The sequence below is a fragment of the Vigna radiata genome, chromosome 1 (assembly GCF_000741045.1).
Source record: "Vigna radiata var. radiata cultivar VC1973A chromosome 1, Vradiata_ver6, whole genome shotgun sequence".
In the NCBI taxonomy this organism is placed as follows: Eukaryota; Viridiplantae; Streptophyta; class Magnoliopsida; order Fabales; family Fabaceae; genus Vigna; species Vigna radiata.
This window is the reverse complement of record NC_028351.1, coordinates 25,795,808-25,808,046: the sequence shown is the minus strand read 5'-3', so window position 1 is coordinate 25,808,046 and position 12,239 is coordinate 25,795,808. Positions and strand designations below refer to the sequence as shown.

At 32.9% G+C, this 12,239-nt stretch overlaps 1 protein-coding gene across 1 annotated transcript; it reads left to right on the top strand.

Moving 5' to 3' along the window:
• Positions 1-8,512: 8,512 nt before the first annotated feature.
• Positions 8,513-12,239, top strand: LOC106760149 (receptor-like protein 12). The gene is made up of 2 exons (XM_022778877.1): positions 8,513-8,909; positions 9,060-12,239. The coding sequence occupies exons 1-2, from the start codon at positions 8,603-8,605 to the stop codon at positions 11,972-11,974; spliced, it is 3,222 nt and encodes a 1,073-aa protein (XP_022634598.1). The 5' UTR covers positions 8,513-8,602; the 3' UTR covers positions 11,975-12,239.

Sequence of the window (12,239 nt, the reverse complement as noted above, 5' to 3'; positions counted from 1 at the left end):
ATATATATATATATAATCTATATTGTTTTACGGTTCACGTATTTATTATAATGTTGTTTTCGAGTGTGCTTTATTTAAATGATTATAATGTGCCTTTCATTATTTCACTTTTTAGGTCAAATGTTGCATTTTAACAGCTTTAATTATGTTTGGATATTTGTCTATTGCAGTGTTAGGTTTANCATTTTATTTTACTTTAATGTTTTCTATCTTATTCGATTATGCTTAATTTCCATGCATTTTAATTGANTTTTATTCTCGTCTCAAACACCTTCAAAACCCCCCTTTTTTGTGTGAGGCCTGATTCTCGAACCACGGTTTGGTCCTTGAGAGACGACCTAAGAGTCACTTCCTAGCACTATACTGCATATTCTCAATTGCAATCAAATTTGATTGGGCGGCGACACCCATCACATAGCAAGGTTTAATTCGTTTTGTGTTGTTCTTGTGCTGCTTGAAAGGTTGAACAAGTTTGAAATGATGTTTAAAACTTGCTAGCACTGTTCATTTAGTCATATATGAGCCTATATGCAGAATTGCTTCTTAAACCATCACATTCTTAGTTAAAATTGGAAGTGAAATAGTGAAAGTGTACTATAACATGTTTTTGACTCAGTTTAGAGATTAGATACATCTAAAATCACTCATTTTTACTTCATTCAGTTAGTTTTATTGTTGAAACAGCCCTTGATTCTTTTAAACTTCAATTAGGTAGTGTGAATTAGTGTTTTATTGCAAGATTGGTCATAGCAAGGTGTGATTTCGGTTTGTGCACTTTTTGTGCTGCTTAAAAGGTTGAACAAGTTCAAAATGATGTTTACAACTTGATAGCACTGTTCATTTGGTCATATATGAGCCTATACACATAATTGCTTCTTAAACCATTTTAGCTACTTCATCTACTTTTTTAGCTTTCAAGTGGGCAAACTTTGAGATTTAGCTACTTCATCTATTTTGACATGTTTCTTAGCTTCCTTTAACAACTTTAAACTTGTTAGGATGTGTATAATACACACTCTTAGGTTACTTTAGGTCAATTCCCATTTTCTCACCTATTTACTACACTTTTTAGGTTTAAGTTGCCAAATTTTGAGATTTACCAACTTGATCCAATTTGACATTTTGCTTAGCTTTATTTAAGTTCTTTAAACTTGTTAGGATAAGAACATTANACATTCTTAGGTTTCTTTAGGTCAATTTCGAAATTGTCACCTATTTAGTATACTTTTTAGGTTTTAAGTAGTGTAATTTTAGGTCCTTAATAGTCAAATATTGTATTTCTTTGTATTTTCGAATTGTGCCATTATTTTTATCTTTCTTTTATGTTTTAAAACTTGTGTAGATAGTTTTTTACTGTTTTGGTCAATACTTTAATACATCATGCATTATGACCACTTTTAGCCTATTTTAGTAACTAGTTTTAGGTTCTAGGGTGTCATATTTTGAGTTTTAGGGAATTCTTTGATTTTCACCACTTTCCTAGCATCATTTAACTACTTCAGATTTGTGAGGATGTTAACATTACTTAAAATTACTTAACTTTAGGTGAATTGGCAATTTGTCACCCTTTAAGTGAACTTTTTAGGTACTAAATACTCAAACTTTAAGTTTGAGATTATTCTTTGCTTTTGACAAGTTTCCTAACTCNATTCCACTAGTTTAGACTTGTTAGGATGTTAACATTACTTAAAAATAATGTACATTAGGTCTAATTGCCAACTTCTCACCTATTTAGTAGACATTTTTACGTTTTAAGGAGTCCAATTTTAAGTTTTAGGTACTTGATCCAATTTGACATCTTTCTTACATTCATTTTACTAATTTAANCTTGTTAGGATATGAAGATTAGACATTCTTAGGCTAATTTAGGTGAATTTCGAATTTCTCACCTACTTTAGTCTATTTATAGGTGTTCAATAGTCAAATTTTGTTTTTCTTGTTATTTTTCAATTGAGACTTCATTATTATCTTTCTTTTAACTTTTAAAAGTTGTGCAGATAGTTAGTTTACTGTTTTGGTGAGTACTTTAAGAGACTTTGCATTTTTTGCACTTTTAGTGTATTTTAGGTACTACTTTTAGGTTCTAAGTTGTCATATTTTGAGTTTTAGGTATTTTTTCTAGTGTGAGTTCTTAATTAGGTAGTTTTTACCATTCTAAACTTGTTAGGATTGTTTATTTGAAGTTTATTTTCCTACTTTACTGCAGTTTGCAATTGTAGTACACCTTTTTTGAGGTTTGAGTAGTGATAGTCCACTACTTCATCTACTTTTTTAGGTTTTAAGTAGGCAAACTTTGAGAAGTGATAGTCCACTACTTCATCTTACTATCATACAACATCTACATACATCAAACTAATCCATGAACTGTAGACATACATCCAGTTGTAGCAATTTTTTAATTCAATAAGATAACTAGTAAGTTTAACTATGTTCAATCAACCTTAAACTCACTTCCATATCATATATGCTCACATAACAGCAACCCATAATCCACAAAAGCATCAATTTATTTAAAACCAAAACCATGANANTTTTATTCATGCCANCAAGTGATTTATCGCAAAACAAGTTCAAAAAGCCAAGTTTTGAATGTAGAAATTACAACAAAGACAACAAAGGTTTTATGCAGAGTTTTATTCTAAAACAACAACTATAATATAATTCTTAATCATGTAATTTCAATTTATGTTCTCATACCTTTGCCTTTGCTTTCCTAAACTGCTCAAGTCTCCTCCGTAGACTCTCTTCCTCCCTTTCTGGCCACAATTCAAACTCCTTTAAAAGATCACCCTAACACATCAAATGGAAGTGTATTTAAAAATTCCTTTAACACTCCTTTGTATGTCAACACAGAATTGAATTACATCCAATCTACCAAATATCAATGAAGCATATATGATGTCTAATATATGATTAAATATATATGGTGGTGAACCATCATAAATCAGGAATCATAAGATGAAACAAAATGCATCATAGTAAAGTAGAATCAAACGAAAGACAAAAATGCTTTGAGGGAACCTGAAACAGCCCTTGGAAATATATTGGATATAAAGCTTTGTTGTAAAACTTATCAAAAATTATATATAAGCTTTGTTGTAAAACTTAATGAATTAAGAATCCATAACTTATTTTCATAACCATAATGCTCCTATAAGTCCAATTAAGTTTTATATAAGTTCAGGTATAGCTTTCATAATCATTAATGAAGGAGTTATACTTTTTGCTATAGAAAAAGACCTAAGTATAACCACGTGCATGCGTAATTCTTTTTCCTAATGGTGTCAGCGCAATCCCCAAAATCTGCTAAACAAAAGCATGCCAAGCAAGATTTGTCTATGGTTTTGGATTATACTGAATTCTCAAATTTCTCAGTCCAAATATATTTTCACATATGCCAGGTACTTGTCATGCAACTAGATAATATTTGAATGTCAAGATAAGAGCACACCCCTTACATACTTCACAACCAGTTCCAAACCATCCAATACCATACGAATTTAGCTACCCATACCTTTCCCTTTGCTTTCCTTTGCTTGTCAGTGGTCACGTATTCTCCCTATACTCTCTTCATCCCTTTTTTGAAACAATTCAAAGCCCTTCTCAAGCTCACCCTTACACATGGAATGCAAGTGTTGTCAGGTTTATTGATTCATTTAGCGACATCAACACCTACTGATTCAGACATAGAGAACATACCTCGACGCAATGGTCTCCCAATAGCTTCTGTTGACGAAGACAGGAACTAGGGATGGCAAAAAAATCCGCGCCCGCGGATATCCGTGGATAAAATCCGCGACGGATAGTTGATACCCGCGGATATGTACTACCCGAAACCCGCGGATAGCGAATATTTTAATACCCGCTTATAAACGGGTCGGGTGCGGGTATTATACTATCCGTACCCGTGGATATCCGCTACCCGCAAAAAATAAAAATAAAAATTTAATTTTTATTTTATTAAGTTAAATATAATTAAAATTAACATTAATTTATATTTTACAAGGTTAAATTTAATTAAAATTGTACTATATGAAATATACGGATCGAAATTAATTGTCATTTATTTACAATTAACAGGTATTAATAGGTTAGATTGTCTTACTCTTTACAAAATATACGGTATTGATTATTGATTATTTTGTTTGATTGCCTAAAAATATATCGCACTAATTAATAAGTCAGATTGTCTTACTCTTTTTGCAAAATATTCGATATTAATTATTTATTATACGATATTAATTATTTATTATTGGATTTGATTGCCTAAAAATATAATGCACTAATGGTTAATACCGTATATTTTACAAAATATACGGTATTGGTTATTGATTATTGGGTTTGATTGCCTAAAAATATATCGCACTAATTAATAAGTCAGATTGTCTTACTCTTTTTGCAAAATATACGATATTAATTATTTATTATACGATATTAATTATTTATTATTGGATTTGATTTCCTAAAAATATAATGCACTAATGTTTAATCAATGGGCTTGCCTGTCATAGGCTCTATAAATATATAAGTGATAAGTACAATCTTCCTCTTCTATCCTAATAAAATTTAGGCCTTTTTATATCTTGTCAGAGTGTCTTCTGCACGTCAACAACCCATCGGAGTGGATGATATTCTCAAGAAGGATTTAAGATCAAAAGAGAACAAAGCAAAGAAGGACGACTGACCATCGAACCAATTCAACCCAAACAAAAATTAAATTTTAATTTATATTTAATTTAATTTATATTATATTTTATATATTTTTTGTAATTCTATTTAAATTTTTTTTTAATAATTTATAAAAATATATTTTTTTAAATATTTGCGGATATCCGCGGATATCCGCGGGTTTTAAAATATCCGCGGATTTTTTTTAGGCGGATACCCAGCGGGTCGGGTTTCGGGTACAGTTTTATCCGGCGGGTCGGGTTCGGGTATCACACTATCCGACCCGTTGCCATCCCTAACAGGAACCCTCATGTCACAGGAGCACCCTCTTGACAGCAACATCCACACGTTGTGATGTTAACGGACCACCCTCTGACAGCAATGCCAACGCACTGATGGAAGAAACACCGAGAATTGAAAGTCTGAGGGGCAAGTTGGTAGAGGCCACTCTTCATATCAACTAAACCAATCTTCATCTTGGTTTTGGCATCCTATATGAGACAAGAATCAGCTGTGAAAACAATGTGGTAAGGAGAATGTAAAACTAATTTAGACAAAGAGATGAGATTGAAAGTAAATGACGGAACATATAAAACATCAAGGAGAAAAAATGTGGGAGTGAAGTGAACAGTGCTGGAATGAGTGGCTGTGACTTGACCATTGGGAAGATTAACAGTAATAGGTGTAATGGAATGATATGAAGTAAAAAATTGGAGGGAATAGGAAACATGGTCAGTAGCTCTAAATCAAGGATCCATGGAGCTGTGTCGAAAGTTTGTGCAAGGCAAATAATAGATTGAATACTACCTGAGGGATGTGAGGTATGTGTGGAAGAGGAAACCGAACCAATTTGATTAATGTGTGCAGATGTGGAATTGAATGTTGAAGCAGTATTAGATGATTGCTGAATTAAAGCCAATAGAGCTTGATATTGTTGAGGAGTAAATCGAATATCTGAACTCTCAGAAGGAGCTTGTGTATTGTCGGCAACAACTTTTCCTTCAGTGATTGAAACACTGTTAGTAGAGGAGGATTTGGCAGGGAAGAAGCGATGACCAGGAGGGTATCCATGCTTCCTATAGCATACTTCAATTGTATGACCAGTTTTTCCACAATGAGAACAAAGTTTGCCACGAGTAAAAGGGGCCTTGATGCTCTTATTATCAGAAGGATTAGGAAATCCATGTTTGCAGTAACAAGTGTTGTCGATGTGACCAGATCGACCACAAAAAGAACACACAAAGGCAGTTTTGACAGTGGCATGAACAACATTGGCAGAGATGGATTTTGGGTCAACACTAAAAATGTCAGGAATAGAATATTGGCGTTCCTGTTGGGCTACATAGGAAAATATTTTATTAATGGGAGGTAATGGATCCATTAATAAAACGTGAGATAGAACATTAGCATATTGATCGTTTAATCCTCGAAGAAACTGCATAGCTTGATCTTCCAATTTTCGTTGAGCAAGGATGGAAGATAGTTTGCAAGAACATTGTACACCACAAACGCAAACAGGGTCGGGTCTAAAATTTTCAAGTTCATCCCAAATAACGCGGAGTTGAGTGAAATAATCAGTGACAGTAAGATCACCTTGTTTGATGGAAGAAGCATCAAGCTGTAGAGCGAAAATGCGAAGAAGATCACCCTCAGAATACCTAGACTTGAGATCTCGCCAAATCTCCTCTGCATAGTCCATCCAAAGAATACTCTGCCTGATGGACGAAGAAACGGAGTGAACGAGCCAAGAAACGACCATGTTATTGCAGCGTTTCCAGGCTCCAAAAAAACGATCAGAAGCTAACGGTCGTAGGGCACTGCCATCAACGAACTCAACCTTATTTTTGGCACTGAGAGCAGTGAGCATAGATATGCTCCAAGAATGGTAATTCGTGGAATCAAGTGGAGGGGATACCAGTGATAGGGCAGGGTTTTCATTAGGATGGAGATATAAGAAGTGGTGAACGTTGAGAGAAGGATCAAACTCATCACCCATGATAGCAGACAGAAGTGATGAGGAAGGAGAAGATAGTCAGGCTCTTGATACCATGATAAATAAGAGAGAAAATGGCACAGAAAGAAACGCAATGCAAACATGTATCATGCTGCTTAGACTTGCTTTATTAAAATGTGGACGTGTGTATATATACAGAGAAGGAAGAAAGAGAAAATGTAAATAACAGAAAAGATAAAAATTGAACCAATACAAAAACCCTCAAACAGAAACATGAATCTTCCAATATTATAAAAACTAATTTCTGTTAAGAACTACCACCAACATTTTGAACCTTTACGAAACCACAAGCTTGTCGACATCGTCTATGACATCACCACAACCCAAAGATGACGATAAGAACGAAGCGAACAACATAACACGAGAGCTGCAATGTTCATAGCGACTACAAAAGATGTATGCAAAGGTGCTGTAAAGAAGAACGTTGCACGATAAGCAAACATGCAGACAAAGTAAGAGTGAAAATTATTTTTCACAAATACATGATTTTTTTTTTTAACTTTTAAAATAAAGAATAAATATTAATAACACTTTTTTAAACAAATACTTTCTAGTGTTACTTCAATAGATAACATTTTTTTTAAATCAAATATTGTTGATTGGTTTATTTCAAATTATTAATTAAAAATATAATATAAATTAAATATATAGTTAGTATTTTTTTAAATTATTGATATCCTAATAGATAATAGATAATGTTTATTTAAACAAGCGTTGTTTGTATGTTTTCTGTATTGATAGAAAACACTTAGTTATATATATATATATATATATATATATATATATATATATATATATATATATATATATATATATATACTTCTCAAAATCAGTCATCTTTTCTCTTAGAGCTCGAGTGGAAAAAAACTGAAAAAGTATTCAAAAATTAATCAGCTCAAAGGTTGACTATTAATTAGTTAAGTTAACTTATAAGCTAATTGTTAATTAATTTGCCAAGAGACCCAAAAGCAATTCAATTAGGACAACCATAACTAAAAGTTTTTGGGCTGGTTTTATTTTTTGTAAGTGTGATGATCGTAGGACAAGTTTCATTGTTCTTTTTGTATTATGATGAACTAGTACAAGATGTTAAGATCTTTTTTTTTTTTTTGAAATAGTTGTATTATACCTAATTATGTGACTAGTTGTGTGGTTAATATTCGTAGCAATGACTTAGAAAATTAGTAGATGGTAACTCTCTAAGTCAATACAAACTAATCCAAAAGCATCTCTAAGTCAATACAAACTAATCCAAAAGCATCTCTAAGTCAATACTCATGCTTTGAAATAATATACACATCATGTCAAGTAAGGGTTGTTTTCATGATCTCCATAGTTTTTCTACCTTGAATAGTAAGTTAGAAAATATGAGAAAACAACAAACATCCATGTCCACATGTTAACATTGATAATTACATATGATTTTCTACTTTTTGCTTTATATATTTGTTGCATCCTATCAAGCATAATACAATTCGATGAATGAATTGATATATACTCTTAAAATTAAATAAACGGAGTTTAGTTTAATTCTTAGTTGTTTTAAATAAATATATTCTTTTATCCACCAATAAATAATTATTTAAAATATTTTTCATGAAGTAAATATATTAAGATAAATAATTGTAATATATATATATATATATAGATATTTAAAAAACAAATTTATTTAATGATCCTCTTTAATACTTTTATTATTATTTTAGTTTCATGAAATTAACTTTTGAGACTTTCTCTCTTTTATTGGTCTTTAGTAGACTCAGCCTGTCCGTAAAATGTTTGAATATAAATGAAGCCGAAGAGCTTTCTAAACATCACCGGTGGAAAGAGAAAAGAACTGAGTCATAGTTTCTCTCTTGCAATATACTACTCCTGTTTACTCTGCTCTTTCATTAGATTATTTGGTATCAGAGAACTATAATGAGTGCTACTTTTCTCAAAACATTTTATATCTTTCTCTTGCTTTCATTGCTTACCCCAGGAATTAATTTCACATTCAACAACTCAAGTCAAATTGGTGAACCGAAGTGCACAGAGACAGAGAGGAAAGCACTTCTCACTTTTAAACAAAGCCTCGTAGATGATTTTGGCATGCTCTCCACTTGGACCAACCATCTTAATAATACAGATTGCTGCAAATGGAAACGAATTCAATGCAACCACCAAACTGGTCATGTGTATCTGCTTGATCTTCATGGAAACTACCCATATACACCATATTTAAGAGGTGCAATCAATGTTACTTCATTCATTAACTTGCCATATATTCAACATCTGAATCTCAGCCATAATTATTTTGCAATGTGTTACATCCCAGAGTTTCTGGGCTCCATCACCAACTTAAGATATCTCGATCTCTCCCATTCTTATTTTGCAGGGTGGATTCCTTCTACACTTGGAAATCTCTTAAAACTACGCTATCTAGATCTTGGGGAAAATATTATTTGGGGAAAAATTCCCATTGAGATAGGGAATCTGAAACACTTACAGTATCTCGATCTTGGTCTATTCTATCTTTTCGGAAAAATCCCATCTCAAATTGGAAGTCTCAAAAAGCTACAACATCTTAGTCTAGGAAGTAATACTCGTCCATATAGATGGAAAAAGCCCCATTATATTTCAAATTCCCTTTCTGGAGCAATCCCTTTTCGCATAGGGAATCTTCCATTATTGCATACTCTCCGACTAGTTGGCAATTTTGATGTACAAGCTAAAGATGCAAAATGGATGTCTACTCTCCATTCCTTAACCATTCTTGAGCTGAGTTCATTGCATAGTCTAAAATCCTCTCACCAGTGGCTACAAACTATCGGTAAAATCATTCCAAACTTAACAGAGTTGAGACTAGTTGATTGTAATCTTTTGCATAGTGATATTATATCTTTGTTCCATTCTCACTCTTCAAATAACTCCACCTCTCTTACCATACTAGATTTGTCTTCTAATATGTTGTCACCATCAATACTTCAATTCTTGTTTAACTTTAGCTTTCATCTTCAAGAGCTTTATCTTTCCCACAATGATATAACCTTGTCACCTTCTCTTTGTCCAAGTTTTCCATCTCTTGAGGTCCTCGATCTCTCTTACAATAATCTTGCATCATCAGTGTTTCGAGCTAATTTCAATATCAGCTCCAAACTACAAGAGCTTTATCTTGAAAATTGCAGTCTTATGGATGGAAATTTCCTTCTTTCATCTACTTCTACAACGAATGGTTTGTCCTCACTTATCTTCCTTGATCTCTCCAATAACTTGCTAAAATCATCTCCAATGTTTTACTGGCTTTTTAACTTCACCACTAATCTGCATTCCATTGACGTTAATGGTAACTTGTTAGAAGGTCCCATTCCAGATGAATTTGGGAAAGCGATGAACTCTCTTGAATATCTTTCTCTCTACAATAACAAACTCAAGGGCAAGATTCCATCTTTCTTTGGAAGGATGTGCAGATTACAAATATTAGACCTCTCAAATAACAAGTTAAATGGTGAATTTCCAGGCTTCATTCAAAATTCTTCATGGTGTAGCAGACACATATTTCGGGAATTGAACTTATCTTATAACCAAATTACTGATAAGATACCCAAGAGCATCAGACTGCTATCTGAGTTGGAAATTTTATCGTTGCAGGGGAATTCTTTAGAGGGTGATGTCAGTGAATCTCATCTTTCTAATTTTTCCAAATTATATTACTTAGACTTGTCAGGTAACTCGTTGTCTCTAAAATTTGGCTTTAGTTGGGTTCCTCCTTTTCAATTACAGTTCTTGCTTCTTGCATCTTGCAAGATAGGACCGAGTTTTCCTAATTGGATTCAGACTCAAAATTCCTTAATCAAACTAGATATATCTGATAATGGGCTAAATGATCTCGTTCCAGCATGGTTTTGGAACAAGTTGCAAACTCTATACATTTTGAATATGGCTCACAATAATCTCTTTGGTTCAATCCCTGATATGCAACTGAAGCTTCCTTTCAGACCATCTATACTTTTAAGTTCAAATAAATTTGAGGGAAAAGTTCCATTATTTTTGCTACAAGCTTCTGAGTTGCTACTCTTTACAAATAAATTTTCAGATTTCTCATGTGGAAACTTGATAGATACAAACTTGGCCACTTTAGACTTATCACATAATCAAATAAAGGGGCAACTTCCAGATTGTTGGAAATCAATAAATCGATTATTATTTCTTGATTTAAGTAGCAATGAATTGTCAGGGAAACTTCCTATCTCTATGGGCAGCCTTGTTAACTTGGAAGCTTTGGTTTTAACAAACAATAGTTTAATGGGTGAATTGCCTTCCTCTTTGAAGAATTGTAAGAATTTAATTATGTTGGATGTGAGTGAGAATATGTTGTCGGGCCCAATACCATCATGGGTTGGAGAAAGCATGCAACAATTGATAATCTTGATCATGCGAGGGAATAACTTCTCTGGAAAGATTCCCCTTCATCTATGTTATTTGAAGCGTATTCAATTATTGGATCTGTCCAAGAATAAGTTATCAGAAGAAATTCCACCTTGCTTAAACAATTTTACTGCATTCTCTGAAAAGATCAACAACAGAGTTGAAACTGAAAGTCGGGTATATTGGTACAATAGTACTTACTATGAAATTTATAATCTTTTCAGTTATAGTTATTATGAGATTCATATAACATGGATGTGGAAAGGTGTGGAACGCAACTTCACACATCCTGAGTTGATTCTTCTGAGCATTGATCTCTCATGTAACAACTTAATAGGTGAAATCCCTCAAGAGATTACATACATGCTCGGGTTAGTTTCTTTGAATTTATCAAGAAACTATTTGAGTGGAGAAATTCCTTCAGACATTGGAAATTTAAGTTCACTTGAATCCCTTGACTTGTCAAGAAATAAACTCTATGGAAGAATTCCTTCTTCTCTTTCCCAAATGGATTTTCTCCAAAAATTAGACTTGTCACATAATTCTCTTTCTGGAAGAATCTCATTGGGAAGACACATGGATACATTTGATTCCTCTTGTTTTGAAGGAAATATTGATCTTTGTGGTAAACAACTTAACAAGAGTTGTGCAAGAGATCAGTCATTAGTCAAGCCTAAAAAAGTAACAGGTCACGGAGAATATTATGTTTTCTATGAAGCATTCTACATAAGCATGGGGATAGGATTCTTCGCTGGCTTTTGGGGCTTATTAGGTCCATTACTACTTTGGAAACCATGGAGAATGACTTATATGTGGTTCTTGAATAGACTGATAGACTTTCTACTTGTAATGGTTGAAGTGAACTTAGCAAAGCACCAAAGGTAGATTAAAGACTAAACAAAGTGCAAAAGGTGTGGCTCAAAAACTAGCTGGTATGTAACTCTAATAACTTCTTCCTTTGAGTTTTATAGTACTTATTTATCCTTCGGATAAGTAAATCAGTAAGTAGGCTTTATATTGAATTTGATAATACCTTTATAAAAAGAAATTTACAAGGCTTCCTATGAATCTAAGGGTTAGAATTTGATTCTTGCTTACAATATAACACTAAACGTATTTTCGTTAATTATCAATTTTATTAAACATTGAT

Excerpts from the sequence above, each read along its gene's own strand:
- LOC106760149 (XM_022778877.1), top strand. The coding sequence starts at position 8,603 with ATGAGTGCTACTTTTCTCAAAACATTTTATATCTTTCTCTTGCTTTCA. Across the intron at positions 8,910-9,059 it reads ATATACACCATATTTAAGAG|GGTGGATTCCTTCTACACTT; the intron begins GTGCAATCAATG and ends CTTATTTTGCAG.